General features: G+C 49.3%; 1 protein-coding gene across 2 annotated transcripts; it reads left to right on the top strand.

Moving 5' to 3' along the window:
* Positions 1 to 702: 702 nt before the first annotated feature.
* On the top strand, positions 703 to 14,835 carry arhgef37 (Rho guanine nucleotide exchange factor (GEF) 37). 2 transcript variants are annotated; one of them, XM_077021840.1, is made up of 14 exons: positions 703 to 828; positions 2,146 to 2,228; positions 3,157 to 3,481; positions 3,821 to 3,950; positions 4,664 to 4,811; positions 5,108 to 5,307; positions 5,468 to 5,598; positions 5,988 to 6,092; positions 6,974 to 7,087; positions 7,278 to 7,595; positions 7,815 to 7,943; positions 9,163 to 9,358; positions 9,970 to 10,136; positions 11,140 to 14,835. In XM_077021840.1, exons 3-14 carry the CDS (start codon positions 3,173 to 3,175, stop codon positions 11,347 to 11,349), a joined length of 2,157 nt encoding a protein of 718 aa, XP_076877955.1. In that variant the 5' UTR covers positions 703 to 828; positions 2,146 to 2,228; positions 3,157 to 3,172; the 3' UTR covers positions 11,350 to 14,835. The 2 variants fall into 2 exon arrangements, with proteins under 2 accessions (XP_076877955.1, XP_076877954.1); XM_077021839.1 differs by lacking the exon at positions 703 to 828 and adding an exon at positions 835 to 1,026.
* Positions 14,836 to 27,341: the final 12,506 nt, after the last annotated feature.

The raw sequence follows: 27,341 nt of genomic DNA on the forward strand, positions 1-27,341 counted from the left end.
CGGAATACTCATCTATTTGTAATTAACAGAAAACTTCTAACATTTATTTTTGTGGTATTGTTTGGTATTACACTTATTGTTGTTTGATGTAATACTTTTTTGTGTATTTCTTCTTTTGTACCAGTACTGATTCCTTGTTTACTTTAGCAGTATTCTAGTTCGACTGAACTTTTGCCTCTCATGTACTGGCTAGGATACATTCTATGAGTAGATAACAAAGAGCTTTTGTAAATTGCTCTGGATAAGGGCGTCAGCTAAATACCATAAATGTACATGTAGATAGCAGAAACTTGCTAGAAGTCAGATTAGGACGCCGTAATACACTTTCCAGAAACCAGAAATACTGCTATGACAACTTCTAGTACTACTAGAATAAAATAAAATAACGATAAGATCTCGCGCGTGTCAGTTTGTCGTGGGCGTCGAACACAAATAAAAACAACCACACGGTGTCTCTGTTTCTCAACGATCAGGCAATTTAATGTTTTGCGACATATTGGTTCATCTCCAGGAAGCGATTTAAAATCCTCATCCTCATATTTTGTACATAAATTGCCTTTCACACACCTTTAAAAAATTTTTTTGAACCAGCAGAAAAAAAACGGAACAACGCCCGTGCAACCTACACCGTGCAAGTGCAACACATAGTGTATAACTCACAGTGCGGATTAAGGATCCCCGTGATATATCACTCTACGTAATGTCAAACGTGACGAAGCATTTCTCGCCTTCTTGAGGCGCGAGCGGAATGCGTGACGTCACCCCCAGGCGAACCTGTTTTTGGAGGAATGCGACTGTCACGGGCAACGTGGACGCCAAAGAGGATCGGTATGATCACTTTGTAATGTCTCCAGCCCATCCAACCCTTCGTCGCGGTTTCGATCCATTTTCTGTCTTGTTGAAAGTCTGTTGTGAATGACCAGGATTCATGAGGCTCCCGAGCAACGACGCATGGTTTTCTTTGAATGACTTTAAACTTACCTGAGAGTGAAATGATCTTCACCGTTTTTTAACGCAGTGTTTGAGGTAAGCGCAGGCGAGGTGAGATGTAAACACTAGTCGGTGACACGTTTTGCTGTAATCTGTGTTATTTAAGAAATGGTTTTCTATCGTATAAAAGGAAGTCTCTGAACTGTATACATCACCTCTCAGCAGTTGACACCTGTAGAACTCGACTGGATGGGACATTTTAGACTCGCATTTCTAATTACGAGATTGTTTTAATGTACTTGTCCATTCACACGATTGGCAAATAACTGCAGAAGATTCGTGAATTAATTATCTAACAAGTGAAACAGCAAATCTAGGTGAACGAGTTTTTTCTTCAGTGTCGTCAACACGTATCTTCATAATCTATGTCATGAATGGACAGCAAAGTCTGTTTTCAGTTCTTCGTTCTTCATATTACGTTTCTTGGTTAATTTCACTCATCGTGCATATATACCGATATGTGAACCAGATCTCCTGCGTTGGAGACGAGATCACGTTTCGATTTGAAGCAGAAGCGTGTGTGTGTAAGGGAGCGCCTCCCACGCGCAGTTACCGAGGGCATCTGGTGCCATTGTCCGAGCGCTGGAGTCAGCACGTGTGGTTTTGGCTGTATAATGCCGAGCGTGATTTGCCCCTAGCCATCACGTTTTTGGCCACAACGAAGCTGTTTTGCTGTGTGTGAAAGGCAAAGTGTACATTTATATTCACTCATAAGTAAATCTAAATGTGGCATATGTATACCCTCCATATGAAGTAGAACTTACTGTATTTCTGCCATAGACACATTTACATTAAGCTCACTGTGGGCTAAGAGGGGCTTTGCATTTTGTGTGTGTGTGTGTGTGTGTCTTGTTTAGAACCCTGTAAGTAGGCTGCTTCCTCTGCACTCATCACTTCCTTTGCATAGGCTGCTGCAGTCAATCAGCCTATTCAGCAGTGTGTGTGTGTGTGTGTGTGTGTGTTCCCTGCTGCTCCCAGCCCCTCCTTGCCCCAACACACTCTTCACACACACTCCCACCATCCCCCTCCAGTCACACACCCATGCCACACGAGGCCCCGCAGTGTGACTCAGTGGAGCAAGTTACTTCAGACCTTACCGAGTGTCTATATATGTGTGTGTGTGTGTGTGTGTGTGTGTGTGTGTGTGTGTTCTAGTCTTTCCTCTGCTATAGTGCACCACTCATCCCAGGTTTCTCTGTGCCACGACACCCAGCTTAGCCTTCTCTCCACCTCTGAAGGTAATGATTCACTTTTTACTGTTGATTTTGTGATTAGTCTTGCTGTTAACCTGTAGTTTAGTCCCAGACTGGCAGGCTGGGAGTGCAGACCTGCACTGCACCACTGTAAACCGGGCTTACGGAGCGCCTGCACCAGTCCCTCTGGGGAAACTCGCTGAGCTGCTACTTCTCTCCACGTGCATGTGGGACACTGAATCCCTGCCTATGATTTAAGAGATTAACATTGGTAAAGTGTAACTTTAAGCTTAGTGTTTCTGTAAACATTGGCACACATGAGCAGCAGAATGGATGTGAAAATATCGAGACTGAGATGTAGCTAATTCCTTCGCTTGTCACACAGTTCGTCCCTGATGGTGATAAAGGTTGTTTGCCCTCGTTTTGTTCGTTCATCAAGGAGTTTTAAAAGTGCAGCATCTTGTTGAGACGGAGAAGTGCCTCCTTCATGAGCACATTGTGCTCCACCCCATGGACATGCATCAGTGCAGGACACCCAACAATACAGGACTCCCCCCGGTCCTTCAGGGCCACTCAGACTCTTCAAAAGTAGCTCTGTAATGTTTGCCGTCTAAGAAGCAGGAGAATCCTGTAATAAACCATTCATCCAACTTAGGGAGTTTGTACTACTGATTTGTAATGAGAAGTTCTAATTTCTAGTTTTCAGTTGTTTGAAAGTCTAACTTGAAGTTTGTTTTGACCAAAGCTCAAATGATTTATCTGGCAGATGCTCTGGGCACTCCCTTCCTTCCTGTGTTGTGAACCTGTTACTGTTGTTTTGAAATTGCTACCCGCAGCTCTTGATATGTCTGATTCAGTTGATTGGTTAACTTGTTTATTATTGCTTCGAATGGAGAAATCAGTACAGGTAGTTTGAACTTGAGCTGTGCACGCTTTTACTGCCTATAGCTCAGAGACGTGTGTCTGTCTCCAGCCTCCTTAGCCCCAGCATGGATAGAGACAACGGGCCTTCGGCAGGAAGTCTGAGAAGACAGAGAATGCCCGAGGCGTTCGAGGAAGAAAGGGCCTCGAGACCCGTTTGGGGGGAGAAGGAAGACGTGGAAGAACCTGTCGAGGATGTGCCAGAGGAAGAGGAGGATGAGGCGGAAGTGAAAAGGGCTGAGGGGGCTACGGACCAGGAAAAGGCAGCTCACAAGCAGTTCATGGCCATCCAGGAGCTGGTGGACACTGAGAGGAACTACCTGAGAAACCTTCAGATCTGCACGGGTATTATTCGTGCCAACCTTCAGCAACTGCAGGTTCGCTCGTCACTTTGCGCTGGTTCCATCGCTGCTCTCTGACTTGTAGACGGATGTTTTCCAAATGTGTAGTTGGAGGATCAACAAGCGTCCGATTCCTGCAGAACAACCACATATTTTGTTTTTATGCTATTATGTTATCAAGATTTCTTGTCTTGGGTGATGGTGTTGGGTGAGGCCATTATTCCTACTGAATACACTACAGTGTTTTGTTTTGTGCCATTCCAATAATTACCGGATTAGTTGATTGGTTGACTTGTTTATTATTGCTGTGAATGAGTATTGTCAAAGTAAAAAAGGTCACTTAAACTGACTTGAACACCCACCTTGTCCCTGTAGCCTCCCTTGGTGAATCTGGACAGCATGTTCCTGCATGTAGACAAAGTGATGGATGTGTCTGCTAGGTTCCTCAGCCTCCTCGACCAAGCTCAGATTGGACCCGGCAATCCTCAGTATCTGGAACTGCTTTGTGAGTATGAGTGTCAAATTCAAAACACCATGTTTCGGTTCCTCTGGTGTTCTGTGGTAGTGCCACACACTGTCCTGAACTTCTGAATACCAGGAATTTCTGTTAAAGCATTATAGTACAGACAGGAATTTCAGGTTTAAATTCTTGCCAGTGAATTCTGATCTATGACACATTTTCACCAGTCATGTGCTAGCTGTCTGAGACAAGGTGCTGGAAACCTACTGAAACGAGCTCTCAAACACTGTCAGGAACTGCTGTGTAATGGTACGACTGATCTGCTGAAGTTCTGCAGTCCATCAGCTGTTTAGTGGCCATGACGTTACAGGAAGTTACAGGAAGGAAAGAGTAAACAGGAAGCCAGAGTCTTCAGAGATCAAGCTAGAGATCAAAGAACGGAGCTCTTAGCCTGGGGGATGCTCTGCTAGTTAGCGGCGTTAACTTTGTGTGGGCTAAAATGAAATCGATTTTTATCCTCTGATGATTCCTCCTTGACAAGATCGTTTCCTGGTATATTTACAGCAGAGTCATTTACGTCTGGTTTAGATGTTCATGGTGTTACAGAAATAGATGTAGATCGTCATGTTTATTTTATAGGTTTGTTTGGGTGTGAAGGGGACGAGGATGGGGGGGGGCATGCAGATTATAATTCATTAGTTTGTGGACATCATCCAAATCTGCTTCAGCACAGTAATGAAGATGGTCTTACTTCCCAGGTGGATCTTTCTTGAGTGTGTCACAAGACATAGAGACGGCATACAAGGAGTATCTGGCCCACTACAATAATGTCACAGTCATAGAAAATGGCTACAAACAGAAGGAGGCCCAGTGGATGGAAATGGTGAAGGTGATCAAGTCCTCAGCGTAAGTTCTCACACCCCAGGGCTTCAGCAACACAATATGTCCTGCAGCAGAATATCTGTGGCCTTCAGCACATTCCAGAAAGCAACCCCATGTGTTTGTGCTGCAGTGACTGACATGCTTAACAAGACATGAACAGAAATTAGTAGATACCTAGCAGGAAAGTCTACGTACGCTATAAGAAGATAAAAGCAAGTGAATAAATACACATGTAAGAAGCACTTCTTTCTATTTCAAGCATTCCTTTACATAACTTCTGTGTGTGTGTGTGCGTGTGTGTGTCTCCCTCTCTCGCTCAGGCCGGAGGTGAACGCCTCCACGTTGACCTTCTTCCTGGTGATGCCCGTGCAGCGCATCGCACGCTACCCGCTGCTGCTGCAGATGGTACAGAAGCACACAGATGCCCGACACCAGGCCGCCGGCCCGCTGGAGCACAGTGTCCACACCGCCATCCAGATCAACTGCACCATCAACGAGTACAAGCGCTTCCGTGAAGTGGGTGAGGACACGAGGCTAACCTCAAGGCTTCTAAAGCAGCCAGTGCTTTCAAAGTGGCTTGTATAAGTGTTGGGAAGGTGACGCAGAAAAGGAAGTTATTTCAAATGTTGTTCTGTGTTTTTTAAATTCTGAATTTCTTGATCCCCTCCATGTTTTCAAAGCTGATAAGTATAAGAAGACAGAAAACCTGACCATCATAGACAAGATCAACCGTTTGAGTGGCCACAGCATAGCCAAGAAGACGGCCAGACTAAGCCAGTACATTAAACATGAGACTGGAATGGTACCGAAGGTAGAGCGGACCTGTCCACCGTTAAACATCATTCATGGCTTAATTATTACACATGAGTGCCATTTGTCCTCACAGCCTGCATCAGTCACATCAGTCAAATGTGTGTGTGCTCAATGCATTTAACAAGAACGTACTCTTGTAAATGGCAACAGAAAATTAGTGTTGGTGTTTGATGAATATATTGTGTATAAAGAAACTGTGTGTGCTGAAAGGTGTGATTTCAAGTTAAACAGCTTTAGTGTTTACATATCATCAGGACACAAAGCTTTTCCATGTCTTTTACTATCTGACTCTTCTTCCCTCTCTCTCTCTCTCTCTCTCTCTCTCTCTCTCTCTCTCTCTCTCTCTCCCCCCTCTCTCTCTCTCTCTCTCTCTCTTTCTCCTTGCAGCTCGTAGATGAAGAGTTTGATGCCCTGGCTGGCTTCTTCTTCGTTCTGGAGAAGGGCATCATGGAGCTGCATGACAACATGGAGGCCTACCTCAGTCACCTACGGGTGGGTGAGCACCACCACCTCCACCACCTCCACCACCACACTGCTCTCAACCCTCCATGTTAGCTTTCCACATCTTGACATTGAGATAAAGCAATTCGTCCATTTGTTATTGTTCTGCTTGGTGAGTTTGCTCTGCTGTTTCAGCTGGGGTATTAACGGGGACCCCAGATGGGGCTCACCCCAGGGCAAGCGCCTCTAGAGGACGCAGTGGGGCAACAGCTGGGGTATTAACGGGGACCCCAGATGGGGCTCACCCCAGGGCAAGCGCCTCTAGAGGACGCAGTGGGGCAACAGCTGGGGTATTAACGGGGACCCCAGATGGGGCTCACCCCAGGGCAAGCGCCTCTAGAGGACGCAGTGGGGCAACAGCTGGGGTATTAACGGGGACCCCAGATGGGGCTCACCCCAGGGCAAGCGCCTCTAGAGGACGCAGTGGGGCAACAGCTGGGGTATTAACGGGGACCCCAGATGGGGCGCCAGGGCAAGCGCCTCTAGAGGACGCAGTGGGGCAACAGCTGGGGTATTAACGGGGACCCCAGATGGGGCGCCAGGGCAAGCGCCTCTAGAGGACGCAGTGGGGCAACAGCTGGGGTATTAACGGGGACCCCAGATGGGGCTCACCCCAGGGCAAGCGCCTCTAGAGGACGCAGTGGGGCAACAGCTGGGGTATTAACGGGGACCCCAGATGGGACGCCAGGGCAAGCGCCTCTAGAGGACGCAGTGGGGCAACAGCTGGGGTATTAACGGGGACCCCAGATGGGACTCACCCCAGGGCAAGCGCCTCTAGAGGACGCAGTGGGGCAACAGCTGGGGTCACATCTGGGGGCGTGTAGGGTGTGCGTCCAGCGGCTCCGGCTGTGAGCTCTGGTGTTCTGTTGCAGAGATTCCTCAGCTGCAGGCCAGAGGAGGCCGACTTGGACCTGGAAGGCGAGAAGGCCGCTCTGTTCTCCAAGGAGATCTCCGTGGCGGTCAGGCAGTGGATATATCCCGCATATGTGAGTTTGCCGCTTCTCCAACACACTACGGCAAAGAGCCTGGTCTCAAAATATTCTCGAGTCTCTTCCCTTTTTATACTTTTTACTGGACGCGTGATCTCAGTATCACTTTAGGAACATGTTGCTCCTTGATGTGTTGTGATCAACATCCGTTCCGAGTGGCTCATGTTGGCATTTGTGCGTCACTCAGGAGTCGCGCCTTAAGGCGCTGGTCTTCAAGCCCCTGTGCGTCCTGCGTGAGCTGACTGCCGGCCCACGCAACCTGATCCGAAAGCGTCAGGACAAGCTGCTGGACTTCGAACGGCTGGAGGAGAAGGGCGAGCTGACCTTCGAGGAGCGGGCGGCGTCCAGCGCCTACACCACCATCCACGCGCTGCTGCTGGCCGAGCTGCCACGCTTCAACAGCGAGGCCCTGCAACTGCTGTGGGCGGTGCTGGGCTCCATCAGCGTCCTGCAGAGGGACCTGGCCGCCGACATGGAGCAGCTCGCAGGCAGCTTCACCCACCAGGTGGGCGTGCGGGCAGAGCGGGGGCGCGTGTGGGGCCGGGGCGACGCTCGCGCCGAGCGAGTCTCATCGTCCGTCTCATCTTCTGCGCCTCGTGCCAGTCCGCTGCTTTAAGAACCTACGACGGGCTCCACCCAGTCGTAGTGTTCGCCGACTCCGTGAAGAGAGCGGGGGCGGATTAGGACTAGTGTTGCTAACACACTTCTCTCTGTTTCTACACAGCTCCCACACAGTCATCTGGACAGCAGGGCATTCTGGGAGTGGGCGGAGGGCGCCGCCCGCCAGGGTGCCGCCGAGCTCCAGGCGCTGTGTGAGAACGTTCGCGATGAGCTCAGTGCCCCCATTGTGCAGGTTCGTGTCAACACAGGGCCTTGTGATTGTTCCCTCCCCTTTGCCCGGGGACCGCCACATACACGCCGAGCTTCTCTGAGAACTCGGGAGCCATTGTGGAATGGATGTAGGAAACTATGCTCAGTAGAACCATTCACCTCCAGTTAGCCCACACAAGTGTCATGTGTTTTGAATGTATCCACCCATTTGGAGTGTTTTTCTCCAAGCCAAACATTTTTATGACGAGCCATACTCTATTACAGCTGCGAGCAAACAGCTGTCTTCTGTTTGAGCTGTTGCTTAAAATATGTAAGAGAAGACCATAGCATCAGGCAACGCGCCAAGGGTTTGAGGACAAGGTCCATTGGTCCACACGCGGAGGTATAATCCTCCTGTTTTGCTTGGCTGGAATAAGTGCCTCTGACAGGGTTGTCATCGTTCATAATTGTGAGCCGCTCTCGTTTTTGCAAAGTGCCATTACTTCATCGCCCGTGGCGTTGGGTGTAGGGCCATTACTTCAGCCGGTGAGGATGTTGAAAGGGCCGATTCTGACGGACGAGTTCCGGATGAATCCGTCAGCTGTATGTTCCTGCAGAACGTAATCAAAGCCTGGTGTCCTCTGTACACCCAAACACATTCGTACTGATGTCTTCAGGCCTGCGGTGATCAAAGAATAAAACCCACACATGGCAGATACTCTGCAAATCCCGCTCAGTTTCGGCGATGGGGATTGTCAGACGGCTGTTAGCTTTGTAGTTGGGGGTTATTTGGGGGATGGGGGTGAGATATTTACAGACATTTACAGCCTGAGCCAGACTCTCACAGCAGTAGCAAATGAAGAATAATCCAACTGTCATATTGCGTGAGCAGTGATGTAATTTACAGTGATATGTCATTATAGCCTACTGTCATTTTGGCTGTGTGCAAGTCTGTATTGAGAACTCGCCCCACCTCTAAAGGCTTAGGCAGTAATTACACTAGGCACATGGCATTCACAGTGACTCAGGATCTGTGACTTACACCAGAGATCCTCGGCAGTGCGTTGTGATTACACTAATCCTTAAGATACTCGGGAACACATTTTGTTTTGGAAAACTAACTAGCTGTGACACTGCTGTCATCATTCATGAATGTCATTTTGCAAATGCGAGTCCCTTACTGCCGGTGCTTTCGTACGAGGGCTGGAGGGTCGCCGCTTCGGCGCTCTGACGGGCCGTATTTCACACGTCTGCTCTCCCAGGCTCTTGGCGCTGAGGCAGAGAAGCGTCTGAAGGTTCTGGTTGACAAGCACGGACAGGAGAAGATCTACCAGCTAACCGGGCCGGTGGTGGCCACGCGTGACCTGGACCTCAACCTGAACAGGGGCGAGCTGGTGGCCGTGCTGACCGAGATGGACACGCGTGGGGACCGGCGACGCTGGCTGGTGGACGCTGGAGGTATGCGCCACTGCCAACCTGATCTGAGATCAGACAACCTTAAAGTCCTGGTTTACCCATTCCTAGTTATTATTTATCTGTTTTTGTTCCAGCCTCACAGTAGAGGCAAAGAAAAATGATGAGTGATTATTATTTGAAGCACTACATGGTTCCCCAGTGTTTTATTTTTAAATGCATTATCTTCAGTCTCTACATGCTATTATTCTGAATCAGCTTGTTCTGTTCTTTAAAATTCAAAACACTTTCTTCTTGCTTGCACAAGCACAGGGCAGTGGTGGCGGTTTCATTAGTAAGCATAGTGGGCCGGAGTGACGCTTGCATATTTGGAAAGAGGCGATATTTGAACGCCCTTCTAGCTCATGGTTGTAAAGCTTTATTGTAATGTGGTGTCAGTAGTACTTTATTTTAAAGAGCATATTTGTAAAATTCAACAGCAGTGATTATCTAATGCCTTTATAGTGTATGCAGAGCCATCTGCTGGTCACACCACATCATTGCACTGGCACATCCAAGCCAAAACATGCATCCAAGTACACTGCAGCCCCCCCCAACCCCCCGAGGACCCCCGAGGATCTTTAACGCCACCGATGTCTCTGTGGCTGCCTCCACAGGTCCCAGGGGCTACGTTCCAGCCGCCAAGCTGACCCGCTACCACCAGGTGTCCGTGGGCACTCTTCCTACCACCAACCTCAGCATCACACCCAGCGGTCCAGGACGGCGACACTCGTACTCGCCCGGTCCTCAGCACCTCACCACCGCCGCGCCGACCTGCGTCCAGGTGAGCGTCGGTCGTTGGAGCTCGGCTAAGCCCGAGTGGGAGGCAGCGTAGGTCCGCCATCATCTCTCCCTCGATTTGATCATCAGTCGCCGCAGAAACGTGCGCGCACACGCACTTGTTCACGCACGTGCGCTAGCTGCAGCCCTGCCAGAATAGTGTTAGCGTTGCCATGCACACAGAAATCAACAGCACAGCTTTGTCGCATTAGAATCAAATCCACACGCTGAATTATTCATTTGTGTGTTTTTCGCTGTCCAATGGTAGCAAGTTATTCTGCCTGATTACTCGAGGAGGTTCTGGTCTGAGCGTGGGAGATGTATCGCCCCCGCAATCGTAAAGGCATGATAGATTTTTGGGCCCAGGCTTTGAGGGTCATTAATCATCGCACTAGTGCAGAATGCTCCTCATTCCTATCCAGAAGAGACAGCCAGGTGACATCCAATTCCACAGATGCATTGTATCCTTCACCTTTGCGAGTTCAGGTAGGGGATTCATCATTTGGCAGCAAACCGTTGGCTATTAAAAAAAAAAGAGAAGCTTGGAAGTATTTTCTTAGTTTGAAGTCTCTTGTATTTGTGTTTTGAGTCGACAGTTCCTGTGGTGGCCACATGGGGGAATACTTGGTCCTATGCTTGGAGAATCTTGCATGATGGGACTCATTTTTTCCCTCTGCATTAGAACATGTCGGAAGAACTGACTTTCTGTGTCCTCCTCAGCATGTGATTTCAAAGTGGAAAGGGTGTGTGTGGTTGGGGCTTTCTGACTTCCTCTTGAGGAGGTTTATTGTCTGGTGAAGTCTCTGCATGCCGCTAAAATTCCACACTGGTGTCTGCTCAGTTATAATGACATAATTATAATGATAATCTGACTCTCCCTCCCTCTGTCTATCCCTTCCTCCCTCCCTTCCTCCCTCTCCCTCCCTCTCTCCTGTGCTCTACTCCTCTATCTCTCTCTTCCCCTTTCTTAACCCCACCGTCCCTTCCCTGTCCGTCCTGGCCTACAGGTGTTCGCCGGGTACGACTTCACAGCGCGGAGCGGTCACGAGCTGTCTCTGAGGGCCGGCGAGCCCGTGCGGGTTGTGGAGGCCCACGACAAGCGGGGCAATGGAGCGTGGAGCCTGGTTGAGGCGCGGGGCCACCGGGGTTACGTGCCTTCTAACTACCTCACCATGCTGCCCACCGTCACGCTTTCGCCCACCCTGCCCTACCGCTAGCTGCTGGCCACGTGCTAGCACCTGCCCGCTAGCTGCTCACCGCTAGCTCCTGTCCACGCCCGGCAGCCCTATGGCTGCTGTGTCATGGCTGCTATGATTCTCGTTTAGGTGCTGTGGTTGCTTGTCCCCTCTCTCTCTCTCTCTCACACACACACACAGACCACCATGAACACTTTTCGTGAAGGGCTCTCCACACACGTGGGGGTTGGCACCAATTCTGCAGCGACTCGTGTGAACTGGAGAGGCCCTTAGGCGTGCGGTGGAGAGGCTGTTCCAGCCCTTCAGCAGTTCCAGGGGCGGAGAGACGGGGGAGCGGCACCCCGGCAGCCCCTTCTCACCTCGCACCGGACCACACGCCCCGGGCTACGCTCGGAACCGTCTGCCTCCGCCGGATACAGAGTGATTCAGGACCTGCTCTGCTGCAGAATAAGGATTTGGGCCTGTGAGTCCTCTCTGCTGCTCTGGAGGTCGTGTGAACCTCGGCCTTCTGTAGGCGGGCATTGATCCTCCTGCCCTGCCCGGAGTGGGCTGCTTCTCACTGGGTTCTTCTTAGCACTGGATGAACTTGTTTTGTTTTTTAACAATAGATAAGCTGCTTTTCACATTTTTTGACTGGAACTGCTGCTAATTTTGTGTTATATATAGACTTGAAAAAAAATTGTACAAGATGAAACTGTTTTTTTTTCCCTGATGGTAAGATACTGTGGTAACTACATTCTACATTCATAAGTGTACAATGTTTGAGACCTTGTAAATATTCATTTAAATTTGTTTACTACTTCACAGAACAAGTAACTTGGTCCAGTGTGCATTCTGCTATGAACTTTTCTATTTTTATTATTATTTCAATTTTTTTTGCAGTACTAAAATGCCCCTACCACTTACTAATACATTTTATTTAGCATTTTATTGGGATTTTAATCATCATCAGTGTTGCATCAAATGTAGGAAGGGCACTTGGTTTGCTGCAGTGTCCCTGCTGCATGGTGAATCTGTCCGCCATTACATCAGCTCTCCACTAGGGGCAGCACAGCGCCATCCGCAGACCACCTGTCCCCTGGTATCACTGGGTGAAAGTGCGTCCTGACCACTGATCACAGCCAGGATGTGGGTAGTCCGCGCTGCGTGGGGCTGTGCACTGTCGATATCTGACCAGGCGGTGGCCTAATCGCTGTGAGCGTTAGCACAGATCACCGTGATGCGCTCGGCCACCTCACCTGTGTCCAGTAAGACGCAGTCACTCTCCTGTTTACTGATTAATATATGTTCTCATGTTCTCATACTACACACATTTCCAATGTATTTAATTGTAATTTATTTTAAGTGCCAATGCTGTGCAATGATGTCTGTGTTGACTGTGAAAATATGAGATTACATTCTTGTTATATAAATTGGTTTTAAATCTAAAAGCATGAAGCCCCCCCCACCCCCCCACCCCTCCCGAGAATTTGTTCTGCGACGTTCTGCTGCAGTGATGCCGCGTGGCGGGATAAAGGTGATGACGTCGCGCGGGGTGGTCTGACCTCTCGGCTCCACGGGGATTAAAGACGCATGACGTGATGGCAGCTGCGTATTCTCCTCTCATTTGGGGGGATTGTTTTAGGAAGCATTGTGGTGGTGTTGATACTGGTTTTAGCACATGCAGAGTTAAGAGCATGTGAATGTCACCGCAGGCTGTGTATGTTTGTGTGCGTGCGTGCGTGTGTGCGGGGTATGTTTTTGGCGGCGTCTCCAGAGTTGGCCAAGAAGCGTTTGTCAGCAGTGATTTGATGCATTGAATCCCTCCAGCTATTGCACCGCCCTCACTGTAGCTGAACCCAAAGCTCTATAAATACATTTTTCTATTCAATGGTCTAAATATAGCTTCTTGTCGGCAAGATCCCTGTGCCACGCAGAGCTCCCCCTGCTGGAGCTGTCGAGAAGTGCAGCTGTTTTTCCTCTCTCCCCCCTGTGGGAGGCAGAGTGGATCATGTAACAGTGAATCGTGTCTCCCCTATTTCTTAACCCTCGTCTCAAAGCCAGGGCTACACACTAAGGTAATCAGATATGGTTTACTTCCCTTGTAACAGCATAGATTGTGGAGTGCCTCCAAGTGTGAGATCAAACCGGCCTAATGCCCTTTACACTCTCAATGACTGTGTGTGTGTGTGTGTGTGTGTGTGTGTGTGCAGGGCAGCAGCTGTGCACCATAGTTTTATACATCTTAGCACCTAGTGCTGCACTGGATGACCTTTCTGATTCAGACGCAGGTCTGATGTGGGCACCAAGGTGAAGCTGGTCCCCAGTCAGCTGAGGGGGTCACCTGCTTGCTTGTGGGCGGGGCTGTGCTGGGCGCTGCAGTGCGGTGGTGTCCGCTGGGTCTGCACTCCCGCCGTGTTCACGGTGCAGGTGTTGGTGGAGCTGACGGGGAGGCGGTGGCACGGGTGGATGTAACCTTCAGCAGGGCTCCTCCCACCACTCTCGTTAAAGCGGTTTAAGACCCGCCAGACATGCACCACCAGTCCTCCTCATGCAGCCCTCATGCCCCAACACACTCCAGTTTGTGTGTGTGTGTGTGTGTGTGATTATTACTTGAAGCTGAGTAGATTGGAGGGACTCAGCAATGACAATTTAAAAACAAAAAAATGGTGCTGTGTGATTGTGGCAGTGTGGATCGCTGACCTCTCGCTTACATGCAGTAAATCTCATCAGTGTCTCCAGCAGCAGTCAGTGAGCCAGGAGACCCACACGGCTCAGAGTGAGAGGAGGGAATCAGTCCCACCCACTCTGGGGGGGTGTACTCGCGTGTGGGTCACTGATGGTGCGATGCTCACAGTTGGCCTCCTCTTCCAGCAAGACCGCAGTATTTAAGAACTTTATACCCCCCCCTCCCCCCCCCCCCCCCACACACACACACACACACACAAACACGCACACACACCCTGACACCCACCCCAACATGTCTTGTTTTTCTTCTTTCCACTCTTAGGTTCTTGTAAACAGTGCTGACCCGAAATGTAAATGATGTCAGTCATCAGCAGTGGGACTGAGGGCTTCACTCTGTGTGTGTGTGTGTGTGTGTGTGTGTGTGTGTGTGTGTGTGTGTGTGTGTGTGTGTGTGTGTGTGTGTGTGTGTGTGTGTGTGTGTGTCTGTGTCTGTCTGTAAGGCAGTGGTATGGTGGCACACATGCTAGGCTGAAGGCTGCATAACGTGCTTTTCCAGAAACCTGATAAGGAACTTCAAATGACACCCCTCCCATGCCAGGCAGGTTAGAGGGTGGCACACTGACATGTGACGTTCAATCACGCTGCTGCTGAACTGTGGACCTCACTCGTCTTCACAGCCTCTATCACAGGCCTTTTGTACTTAATCAATTTTTATTTCATCTTTAGTTCAAAGCTGCATAAAACGCGTGTTTTCAAACTACTAATTCCTAAGTTTATTATTTATAACCTGATTATAAGTGTCACACTGAACATTCATTTAATAAAATGAAAGTGATTTTGTGATCCGTCCCATGGGCCTTCCATGTTCACACACCTTCAGCTTTATTTTCAAAATTCATAATTCAGATGTGGTGACGCAGCTCCTTAAAGCTGCTGAGAGAGAACTTGGCAGGCCGACGTCTTCCACACACACGGCGCAGACTGAAGGAGTTGCTCTGTGCTTGATGACATGATGATGCAGTGTTGGGGAGAGATCGAGTCTCCCATTTCTACGCTCATATATCCACCATGTCCACAGCAACCCCCCCAGGACTCTCTGCCTCTCCACAGTTGCCACGACTTGACTCACGTGTCCAAGTCCCCCATATTACTGCATCCATACTGTCACATGCACACATTCTCCCATTCTCCTTCTATCCTTCAACTTCCCCTTTATATATATATATATATATATATATATATATATATATATATATATATATATATATATATATATATATATATACACAATATAAAATCTCCTCCACTGTGACCTTCATTCCTCTCTGATTTAGTCCAGTCTAAAGCTGCCATGTTTTACTGATGCACTTTCTTACCTCTCCTGGCCATAAACGATTTAAGTGGTGCTATGTCTTTGAGGACCATACATGTGGACGGCCCTCCTATAAAAGGGCATGACAGCAGCGTCTGAAACCTGCCCCTCCCCCTCGCCAGTCTTCTTAAATATGTCACCAAATGATCGGCGTTGCAATTTTTCATCCTAGCCTATAATTTTGGAATACGGCTTATGAATAAAACCTACATTCACTTCACGTATACTCTTCTAAAGAACCACTTCGATATTAAAGATTGGAATGTGTTAGTTAACGTGAGTTCTTGCCTCCAGTGTCATCCAGATGTGTTGAGTGGTGCTTGTACGGTCGCTGGGTTTGTGTCCCTGCCACCTCTCCGTCTTCCCGTCCACTGCTATTACGGGGACGCGCTGTGGCGTCCAGCTGCCATCTCTCTGTGTTCAAACCCACCATCAGCTGCGTGCACACGCGTGTAAGGGGAAAAATAGCCATGCCATGCGCGTCAGGCTGTGATCACACGCGTGGCTCTGATTACACGTGTGGATATGATCAAACGTGTGGCTCCGCCGACGCTTCCTTCCCCGGCAGCCCGTTCTTTAATTAGCGACGTTGTCCACTCGCTCCACAGCGACGCCCGTTCAGGTCGGCCCGGTGACGGGGGGAGCTGTGGAGACCCAGCTGACATTTTCAGCTCCGGCCTGTTACCGTGTGTGCAGGCTCATTTAGAGAGTCCCGGCACGCCGCCGGAATGTTCCAGGGAAATGTGGAGGAGATTAACGAAGGACGGGATGGTAGAGTTGGTACGTGAAACACTCCACCCAGCAGACCACCCTGCAGGAAGCGCCCGTCACTAAAGGCGGTGAGATCAGGAGGTCAGAGAGGGTCTCGTGGCACTTTAATCTGGAGCGAATGGAGATGTCTGAGGCCTGAAACTGCTATAGGATTGGAAGCTTGACTCCGCACTCACAACCCCCAGCAGCACTCGTCTTCTGCCTGTTATTTTGCTTTTTGATTTCCCATCTTCTCAATCATTTGCCTTGACCCTTGACCCCAATTTCTACAGCCCCCCCCCCAGTCCAGTTTTCTCTGCAGCCTGTGCAGTGCTTCTCCGTGAGGTGTGCAAGGCTGTTAAGATCCTCTACTTTGATCCCATAATGGAGCTCATGGGCGCCAATGTTTCCACATTCAGGAGTTAGTATGAGAACAGTTGTTGAGCCCATTGTGCTGTAAAGGGGGGTCAGGGGTCACGTGGTCTTTCAGCAGTGGGTCCACATAAACACCTGTTTCCCTTATAGCTTATTGCATACCCTAGTGCAGACAGAGTGACTTTAGAGCCTGAGTCTAGCTGTTACTGGCATCTGCGTCTTCATTCAGTCTGCTTCTCCTCACAGAGTACAAGGAGGCATTATTTTGCCTCCACTCTAATATGTTTACATGAAAACAGGCAACATGGTACATGGTTCTGCTACTGTAAATATTCCATGTAGAGGATTCTGAGAAATACTGGCTCAATAAACCAATGATGTTGAAAGTGAACTAGTAAACCAGAAAGGTTTTTGAAGTGTTCAGGATTTGTATTTCTGTTAGAACTGCTCTGTTTTTTGTTGAATCCAAGTCTAGTTTGGATTAGGCACATGAATTCATGCACATTTGAAATTCACCATAGGGTTCTGTCGCTGATGTTTTGGCCAGGGCTAAAATTTGGAATTTGGTGACATCTTTTGTCAGCCATTGGCTGGAAATGCAGGATAATGTTACTGGTCGTTTCTGCCTGTAGCACCTTCCCAACTAGACCACTAGAGGGCGTATTCTTTATCTTTCAAATCGCACTGAACAAACTTAGCTTTTCGTCTGTCATATAAGAAGGTGATAATATGAAGGGGATTTTTGGAACAAGTGGCAGAAAAATGGTCTTATATTGTAACTTATGAATTAAATAACCCCCATCTTCACCTGCAGCAAGCAGCAATTCAAATGAACTAAAGTTGATGAAGGTTCACGTCCCTGACTGGAACTCTGATGTCGACTCTTCTGCTGTTAGCGGGGCCGTCTCACCATGAACTAAGAGCTCAGATGGAAGAAAGATGGTAGAAATGTGTCTGGCTGCCAATGGTGCTCTGTAGGCGTAAGAGGGACTGCAGAGTAGGGGTCATGTCACACTCCCTGCTGGGTAGTCCCTGTTGATCCGTTCTCACCGATTTGTGATGGATCCGGGCCCTGTGCGGACCCCCTGCAGGGAGCCGCCTGCACTGGGGCGCACATAGTGGCACAGGTAGCCCTGGGTCAGCGACGTGCAGCTTCCTGATTTGATGGCATCACGTTCAGCAGCAGTTCCCACGAGCTCCCAGGACTGGACTCCTGCTTTTAAAACACGGTCAGTATTCTAGTCATTCTAACGGAGCGGCGAGAGCAGACGGAACCTTGCCTTTCCCATTCCGCTCGTCCTCAGGTTCCGTGACTCTACCCGATACGCTTCCTGCGAGATGCTCGGTCGAACTTGGCGACTTGGTCCGTTCTTGTGGTTCTTTTGACTGCGGGTTGCCTTCACGGAACCTGCAACTATCATCTGTCTGGAGAGGCCCAAAGCAGTGTGTTGCACCAAGGCAACAGTGATGCACCTGTGCACTAAATTTAGGCTGCTGCCTGCCTTCATTAAACATGAGCTTGTGTCTGGGGCATTGAGAACGCCTCCCTCCTCCGTGCTCTCTGCGGCTGTGTCTCTGAGACTTCTCCAGGCGAGTAGCCATTACTCACCACTCCAGTCACCATCACGCTGGGTGCAGAGCCTTCTAGGAATAGACCTTAACTCTTAACGGCACTCACTTGGTTGCATGTGCATCCTTTGGCGTACGCCACTGATCCAGGACCAGGTTACGTTAAATGGGCTGTGTTGAAATGCATTACTGTATTTGCTGACTATTATTATTTTCCTGATCGTCTTTGTCCTCGTTGTGAGTGTAATCAGCCTGGAAGGAGACCCACACTGTGGCTGTAAACCTCCACTGTATACTCAACACCTTTGGAGCAGAGGACAAAAATATTATCATATTAAATTTATTTAGTGTGCACAGTACTTAATACACAGTGTGAAGCACACAAGTTTGTTCTCAAGATTACAGTTAAGATGAACAGGAAGTGGTGAATATCACTGAAAACCACCAGGAAGTGCCATATTCTCTCAGGGACTGAATGTAAACAGATAACGTTTGTGAAGGAAAGAATGTTGTACTGATTCTGGAATATTTTTAGATGCTACGAGGACCTAAAATTTTTAGACAGAAAATGTTTACATTATAGTGTTGCATTATACTAGAATTCTTCACAGCCGAGAGTTCACAGAACCTTTGAAGTCTGCTTTTCGCTTCCTGTTTGTGGAGAGAACCGATGTACACATACTGAAGAGAGTCAATGTCACTGTTGAGTTCATGAAACTGGAGCTCAGTGGGTAATGTGACTACTGTATTCCACAGCAAGTCAATTATTTATTTATTTATTCACTTGATGTGGAATTTCAATAATAAGTCATATAGTGCGTAGAGATCATTTGGCCAGATGGCTGTGGTCCGGTTGATTACTTCATCAATAGCTTGTCCAGACTACTCGCTGGATCAATACTGCCCGGCCGGCTGCACCTGCTTATGCATCCGTGCTTTTCAGTCACACACTCGAGTCCCATATTCCTGTCAGGTTCTGCATGAGGTTCAGGAGAGATTCAGGTGCCAGAAAGAGGTGTGTGTTCTGTGCTGCCGCTCGCTGATTCTCCGGGGATGTGTGTGTCACGCCTCCCCCTCTCCCCTGGATTCTCTTTCCTACTGTGTGTGAGTGTGTGTGTGTGTGTGTTGTGCAGAGTGAGAGAGAGATGAGATCTTCACTGTTGAGCTCTTAATCCTGAGAGATGGAGCTCCCTCCACCCCTGAGGAGCGGAGAGGACAGCGGACTGGCATGCAGACACGCACCTCTAACAGCGCGCACACCGCCCAACACGCGGGCGCTGGGCCAGAACCGGACAGCACCACCTCGCCGCGCACCCGCACCCTGTGGGACGGGCCCAGATGAAACCCGGGAATGAGCCAACTCCCTCTGCAAAAACGCTCAATGTACCCGACAGCCACCTGGCCGCAGTGCTCCCAGCATCCACCGAAGGCTAATGCATCTAGACAGGCTCCCAACTTCACCCAAGCGATCAGATCTGCTTATGACCAGAAGAACGCACGTTTTGCTGATGCTGAACGTGTAAAGCTTGTGAAGGCAAAAGCTAAAAATGTTAAGCTAAAAATGTGTTTATGTGCTGCTTAAATAAATGGAGAGCGGCCTCCTTATACGCACTTCCGCCATTCGCCCTCCGTCCCTGTGCACTAATCTGCTAAGCGAAGCCGTGGACGTTAGATGCTTATCCTGCTGCAGCTCCTGCTGAATGTAATCCCAACAGATCCTGCCTGACACGCTGCACTCTGGTGCTGTTCACTACTGAACACGGCTCACTCCTCGGTTGTTAGGTCCGAGTGTTTTCCCATAAGAGTGCTGATTCCCACATGAACCGTAACCCTGGGAGATTTCAGGTTAACTGTCGACGGTGCTGCCTATGATGACCTGAATGACCTCTGTGTGCTAAAGCTGCTCGACTCCGCCATGCGGCAGTGGCTGTTTGCTTATGGCCGCTGCCAGCCGCTAGGCAAACTACTAATGGGGAGCTGTGCACTGTTAGCCAGATAATTTACACTTCTGTAATCTCTACGAAAGAATGTGCAAAGATTACATCCCTGAGATAAGGCCGACCTCTAAGGGGCAATGTCGCTTGTAAGGTAAGTTTCCGATTAGGTTTTGAATGGGGTTGTTCACGGCCATTTGAGCCTGACGGATGGCTCGCCCGGGGCGTCGTTCGCCTCGCACGCCTGAGCGACGTCGTTCGTCTCCTCCTGCGCGTGTCCTGTTTGTTCTGCCCTCCTGTAGGAGCTCCAGCACTTGGCGTGTGCACACACGGGCCTCACGTGCCACTGTTCCGAGCCGCACCGCTTATCCGGGACGTCCAGACCTGCCCAGAGAGGCTCCGTGTCCGAGGCTCGCTGGACCAGGGGGTTTGGGCCTGAGTGGAGTGTGTTCTAGGTCATGTGACCTAAGCCACTCTCCCTCCTCTACAGGCTGTGAGCTGCTCCAGATCTTAGTCATCATCGTTTAGGTCTGGGGGGGCCTTTTCTGGAGCTGCAGATCAATGCTGCCCACACACACTCAGGAACATACTGTCAATGTTGGCGCACACACACACACACACACACACGTACGCTACACATTCTCTAAAGAGAAAGGTGTCCTCGAGCTTGACAGAAGAAACAGGGGAGTATGGTACTAAAGGGGGGATGGGAGGATGAATCATTGCTGAAACCACAACGCGTGCTTCACATGCTTCTAGCAGCCTTTGCACATACAGGTTAAGCAACAGAGAACCACATAGGAAATGTAAATGTAACAAATGGCAATAAAGTATTAACTGGCTGTGGTGGTGATTCACTTAGTATGCATTCGTGTGGTGATTCACTTAGTATGCATTCGTGTACAGGCCTGTGTGTGTGTGTGTGTGTGTGTGTGTGTGTGTGTGTGTGTGTGTGTGTGTGTGTGTGTGCAGCTTTGAGTGGCGCTCAACTGCATTTGTGCAAGAGGAGCCGCACCTCCTTCACCCCCGTGTGTGCAGTTGTGTGCTCTCACCAAGCTGGATATTGTGCTCAAGTATATGCTACTGTGTCTGGCCACTTCCGGCAGAATCTATATGTCTGTTGCTTTGGCTATTTCTAACGGCAGCACGGAGGACCATTAATGTTTCATATGACCTTTAGTGCTCATATGCCCATAAGTCAAAGCGAGTGAGTGAGTGTGTGTGTGTGTGTGTGTGTGTGTGTGTGTGTGTGTGTGTGTGTGTGTACACATGTGGGTATATGCAGGGGTGTGCACAGTGGGTCTTCCTGTCTGTCGGTGCTGTGTGAGACTGATGCGTAGGCCCGGCTGGTCTTAATAAGAATATGGACGTCTATGTTTAGGTGGGGTCGCCTGTTGGAGCTACACTGCTCCTCTTGTTCGGCTGGCTAGCACTGTGCAGTAAGAAAGACGGGGACTGTTCCAGAAAGATCATTCTGGAAAGAAGGACAAAGGAAGGGACACGGGAAGCACACACACTCTCTCTCTTTCTCCCCCTCTCTCTCTCTCCCTCTCTCTCTCCCTCTCTCCCTCTCGCGCTCTTCTTAGTAACACCAAGGTCACGGGTTTGATTCCCTGGGAGCACACGTGCTGTCACACTGATACATAAGTAAGTCGCTCTGAATAAGAGGGCCTGCAAAATGTCTCTCTCTTTTTCCATCACTTCTCATGTTTCTCTTCTCGCGACTCCTCCTCAGACTTAAACCTTCCACTGGCTGACTCTCTGGAACATCAATATTCCTGCTGCTGGCTTACAATATCATGATACCACAGCCAGTGGCATAGAAGTCAGAAGAGATACTGTTCTCTCCGTCAGCTCTTCTTTCTTTTAGCAAGAACCTCAAATGGAAAATTTACTCGGTAAGACATGAAAAAAACTGCTGTAGGGGTTCTACTTCAATATAGAGGGTAGCTGGAAGGCTCATAATAGAGTCTCTCCACAGAAGACCTCTCTTATGGTCAGCTAGCATGGTATGGGCAGACTGATCTCTACTAGATGGCCACGTTACTGCACATAGATCTAATAAATCATTTCAATTTCATTTCAGTTCAAGATAGCTTTATTGGTATGACTGTATGAGGTACTATTTGGCCAAAGCATATAGAATTTAGGGCTGAACTTACTGATATAATAAAAATGTTTTACTGACAATAATAATTGGAAAAATCATAACAAAATAAATGTGTTAACCATTACAATAATTATTATACTAATATATACAGTGACAGGTGTGGTCGAATACATAGATTTAGTACCAAAATGCAATTTCTTCTCCACCCTGACACCAATGATTAAACCTGTAACCTCTCCCTCTCTCTCTTTCTATCTCTCTCTCTCAGTCTCTGCCTCTGTCTCTTAGCAGTGATATTAGAAGCTTTATTTTGGGTGCAGCTGAGGAATGAGGTGAAACATTATGGCCCTGAGGTTCACCTCTGAGAGTTGTATTTCCATCATGCCAGAGCGGGCGGTCCGATCCGGCCCTCCTTTGTTGTAGGAGGGCTATTTCCAGAGCCAAATCACATGGTGACAATGGGCACGAGTGCACGGCCCTCAGCACCGCAGCTGCCAGCCCGCTCTGTTGAACAGCCGTCCGAGCAGAACTGGCCTGCATGCACTTTGATATGTTTAAACTTTAAACCAAACCTGCTGGTGTGCTGCGGGTGGAGTGGCCACTCATCGCGAACAACAAAGCGTGACTGCTGTGGTCCCGTGTGACCGCCACTCTCCGCCCGGGAGAGAGGACCCCCGTTTCACAGGGACACACGGGGTTAATGCTTGGAGCTCCTCACGGTACCAGTCAGGATCCTGTTTTGAGGGGTTAATCTAATGAGTCTGCATCTGTCAGAGACACCTGCTTTATATGTGTGTGTGTGTGTGTGTGTGTGTGTGTGTGTGTGTGTGTGTGTGTTGTGTCCGGATCTGCTTAGTACGTTGAATCGATGAAAACTAGCAAAAAGGCATGAACTTCTTTTAAGCATGTTAAACAGCACTTGGGGTTCGTGCATTTCCTTTGATTACTTTCCCCCAGAGACCCATCGGGGGGTGGGGGGGAATGAGGGGGGGGGGGGGGGGGGGGGGAGAAGTGGGCCCCTTCTCTCTTACTCCCACACGTCCATGTGGATTTGTGGTTCAGCTCACATCTGTACTTAGCACAGTAACTAGCAAAAGTAACTAGCAACACTAGTACTTACTAGTAACTAGCAAAAGGCATGAAAAGTGCATGTTAAACAGCACTTGGGGTTACTGCGTTTCCTTTGATTACTTTCCCCCAGAGACCCATCGGGAGACCCCCCCCATTGTAAGCACCACAGCTCTGACATGCCCAGTGAGGTGACTGCCCCTCTCACCTGAGCGGCCCGCTCCATGGAGGAGTGGGAGGTGCGGCTCAGCTCTGGGCCCCCTCCCTCCTCCCTCCCTCAGGAGGTGGATCTGAGCACAGCTGCCTGCAGCCAAACTTGTGCTCCAAAGGGTTAAAAGTCACATGAGGAGGTATGTTTTCCTGATATTATCCTCGTGTGTGTATGTTAAACAAACAACGCCGGACGTAACCTTTGCATGCAGTTATGAAAACAAGTAACGGTGGAGGGGGGGGGGGGGGAGTCACATGAGTCCGGGGGGGGTCAGATGGGCCTGGAGAACCAATGCTACACTTTTGTTTTGAATTCCAGTCCACCAACTGTCTAAATATCCCAGGAAGTTAGGCACACATCATGGAGGGAAGCTCAACTGCTAGGAAAGTGAGACACAAGCAGGAAATGGGAGACATGGTGGTGTGAAATGGCCGTTCGCACATCACGAGGATCTCATCATCCCTGGAAGAAGAAGAGAAAAACGCCTTGTCGCATTGCTCCACACTTATCATCCTGTCAGTTTCCATTCTGGTGCGTTTCCCGTGCCGGCTTAAAGGGTTCCCGATTTAAGCACCACCATTTTGACTCGTAGACGTGACGGCGATGGAATGCATATTGATTCCTAAGGTGAAGCAAAGCGGCAGAAGATCTGAAACGGCCTTGAACCGGCCTTGCTGTGTAATTAGATGGGGGCTTATCACCTCCCCATGTAACCCAGCGCAGTCATCAGTCTGTAGGCTGGCGAGCCTCCCCCCCCGCCACCCCCCCCCCCCCCCCCCCCCCCCAGTGCACAGGGAGAGGTGTTCCTCCATTGGCCTGGATGTAAGTGTTCTCGGTGCTCTTCCCTGGGGAGCGCCCATCAAACCAGAGATGCTGAGGCTTCCTTCCCCCTCCTTCACCTGCCCGGCAAACTCCCGCTCTGCCTGTGCACCGTTTTCTGCTCCTTCCCAGATGTAAATGCCACTCGGAGGTCACACTGGCATAGCCACTGGTTCTCACACACTGAGCGATGTCCTGCGTGGAGGCATCAACGCGGAACTGACCTTCTGCCAGTCGTGTCCTTCAGCTAACGGACTTCTGGTTGAGGTTGCTGACCGCGGCTTTTCTCGCTGGGTTATGTGAAAGAACCAGGGGTTCTCCATCCAAGCCCAGCCAGCCAGATCTACATCCAGCACCTGCGAAGATGCCAGGCACCCTGGAGTGGGGCAGCTGGTGGGGGGGGCGGCGGCTCTGTTGCCCTCTGTTGCCCTCCTTTCTCTGAGCTTGGAGGATAACCGTCATACCCTTCGCCCTGTCAGTGGCCCCGGCGCATTCTGTCTGCGTACGTTTCTTAACAACTACATGGCCATTACTTCCCACTTTGAGGTCAGAATCGGTGTGCAGCCTTTAACAAGAAAACCTTAAACAAATAAGTACTCCATTCAGCAAGGGACTTATTTCAGTTGCTTCGTTTTCAGCTGCTGCTTTTCCGAAGTTCAGAAGTGCAGTGATCTGCTATGAAACATTTCCTTGAGGCCTTTGGTTTGCATTACTATACTGATTTATCCATGGTTAGATAAGATAATTAATGCAAACATTACAAGCTGTGATAGTGTGGCGTAAGGAGGGCAGGAGTGCTCTACGCCGTGGGCAGGTCCGTGCGGCTGAACTCTGCCCTCTCTCTGAGGCTCACCTGTCGTGCCCTGCATGGGTGGAGCATCCAGAGGCTTCCGGTCTTATAGGGAGAAACAGACGGGTGGAGCGGAGGTGGTGTGAGTGGGGTGTGGTGCCATGTTCCAGTGTTTCTAAATACCTAGGGCCCAAACTGGAAAGACAATGGCAGAATAGCATCCAGCCAGACGCAACTCTATACGCAGTTCTCATAGCTCACGTCTACGACAAGGCGGAATGGAAACCGGGTGCTGGGTTTCACCAACAGCGCCAGGAACCAAGGCGAGAGACGCTGGGCGTGTGATGTGGAGAGAAGAAAGCTAATGATGTGTTGTGGTGGCAAAGCCATAACACTGAGAGAGGGGGGTTCCTGCCGAAACCTCCATTTCTGCCAACACCGTGCGGTCCCCAGTGAAGTCCCCCAACAGAAACAAGCTCCACCCCCCCCAGAGTGGGTGGGACTGATTTCTTCTCCTCACTCTGAGCCGTGTGGGCTGGGTGGGTCTCCTGGCTCACTGGTTGCTCCTGGAAAGAGCGATAAGATTTACTGCATGTGAGCGAGAGGTCAGTGATCTACACTACATAGGGGTTAACAGGTGCACACAGCCTGACTCTCTGTTCAGAAACAACAGCCCTCTGCAGTAAAATGAGTTTATATCAACTCTGGGCAATTCTGATGTGTGGCAGAATATCCAGCACTGAGGAAGGAAGGTTTATGGGAGAAAAGCCCATAAACAAACAAATCAACCAATCAAGCCAAGCAGCTCTACACTTCTGCAGCTATAACCTTTCTGCTTAACGTATTTTAGATTCATAACTCATCTGTTTTCTGCCATGCAGTGTGAATTATTTTTGTTCTGCATGAATCAGATAGAGCTAGAATAGTAGACTCTATATAGTCTTTCTCCAAAGAGAGTATATGTTGTTTGGTGACAGTTGGTCATTAGGCACATAACTATAGACATATGTAGACATATACATAGACATATATAGACATATGTAGACATATACATAGACATATATAGACATAACTCTGTTATTGTCTTCAGTTGTATGTTACATTTTGTGGTAGAATGAGATTACATTTTGGTAACACTGTAAGAGGTCCTTCATACATAATTAGTAAACTCTCAGCAGAGTATCTGTCACATTGCCATGGATGAATCAGAGGAGAGTTTAGACACGACTGCTGTCAGGTTTACTCACAAGTGGAACCAGCAATCAGATCTCAAACCAACCTCATCCCAAAACTATCTCCTACCTAAACTACCTAAAACCCAATCCTAACCCTAATCCTAACCCCAACATTATCCTCAATCCAAATAGTACTCTCACCCTGATCCTAATCCTGACCCTTACTCTAACCAAAATCCAGTTAAATCTTTGTACAAACAAAACATGTTGCCAGTACCACCAATAAAACACTGCTTCCTGCTTGGCGCACACCCCTCTGACTGTATGCCCTAACTACAAACTACAAACTAATTGTTATCTTTATATCCCTGGCTATACAAAGTCTTTTATGATTAGAATAATTGGGCTAATTTGACTAAATAGCCTTTACCTGGCGCCTGAGACTGACAGGTAAGAGTTAAAGGGCTTCTTAAGAAAGTATGAAATATCACTGCATTTCTATACTTTGTTTTCCTCCTTTTTGATTGTCATCTTGAGTGGCAAGAAGCCAGGCGATCCTGCCCACAGAGACGTCGCGAGATATGGGCACACACTGCGCAACGGTAATGTCGCAACATCGCAGGAGTGCGGTCTTCCAGAGAATCCCTACGACAGCCTAACAGGAAGTGAGAACAATAAGACTAGTGTAAAGATCAGCGTGCGGTCTGTGCTGTGGCACTGCCAGGTTCCACGGTGCCAGGCTTCAGGATACGTGTCTCATACCTTCACGCACTAGGAGAAAGAACCGAACGAAGAGTAATTGTTGCATTTTGATATTTTCTGTCGACGTTTACATTTCGGTTCTGTTACGGCTGTGTTTTTTCACACGCAGCAGGTGCTGGAGTTCCACCTCGGAATGGAGCACGAGACGCGGAGACGTGGCCGAGCTGCGGTGTCCCGCCAGTCAAACTTCACGTTTGCCTTTGCAGGGGACACAGGTGACACAGGTTAGGGTCCTGACAGAAGTGCCCCAGCCCGAGGATTCCTCTGCCACAGCAGCCGTCTAGATGGCTGCGACAGGCCCACACATCTGTCGCGGTCTCATCGCACTCTCCATGTTCTTTGGCTGCAGGGACCCTTGGGGGGTTTTCTGGGGGGGTTGGCGGAGGTTTGGGCTGCTCGCACGACGGCAGA

The sequence above is a fragment of the Brachyhypopomus gauderio genome, chromosome 11 (genome assembly GCF_052324685.1).
Source record: "Brachyhypopomus gauderio isolate BG-103 chromosome 11, BGAUD_0.2, whole genome shotgun sequence".
Lineage (NCBI taxonomy): Eukaryota > Metazoa > Chordata > Actinopteri > Gymnotiformes > Hypopomidae > Brachyhypopomus > Brachyhypopomus gauderio.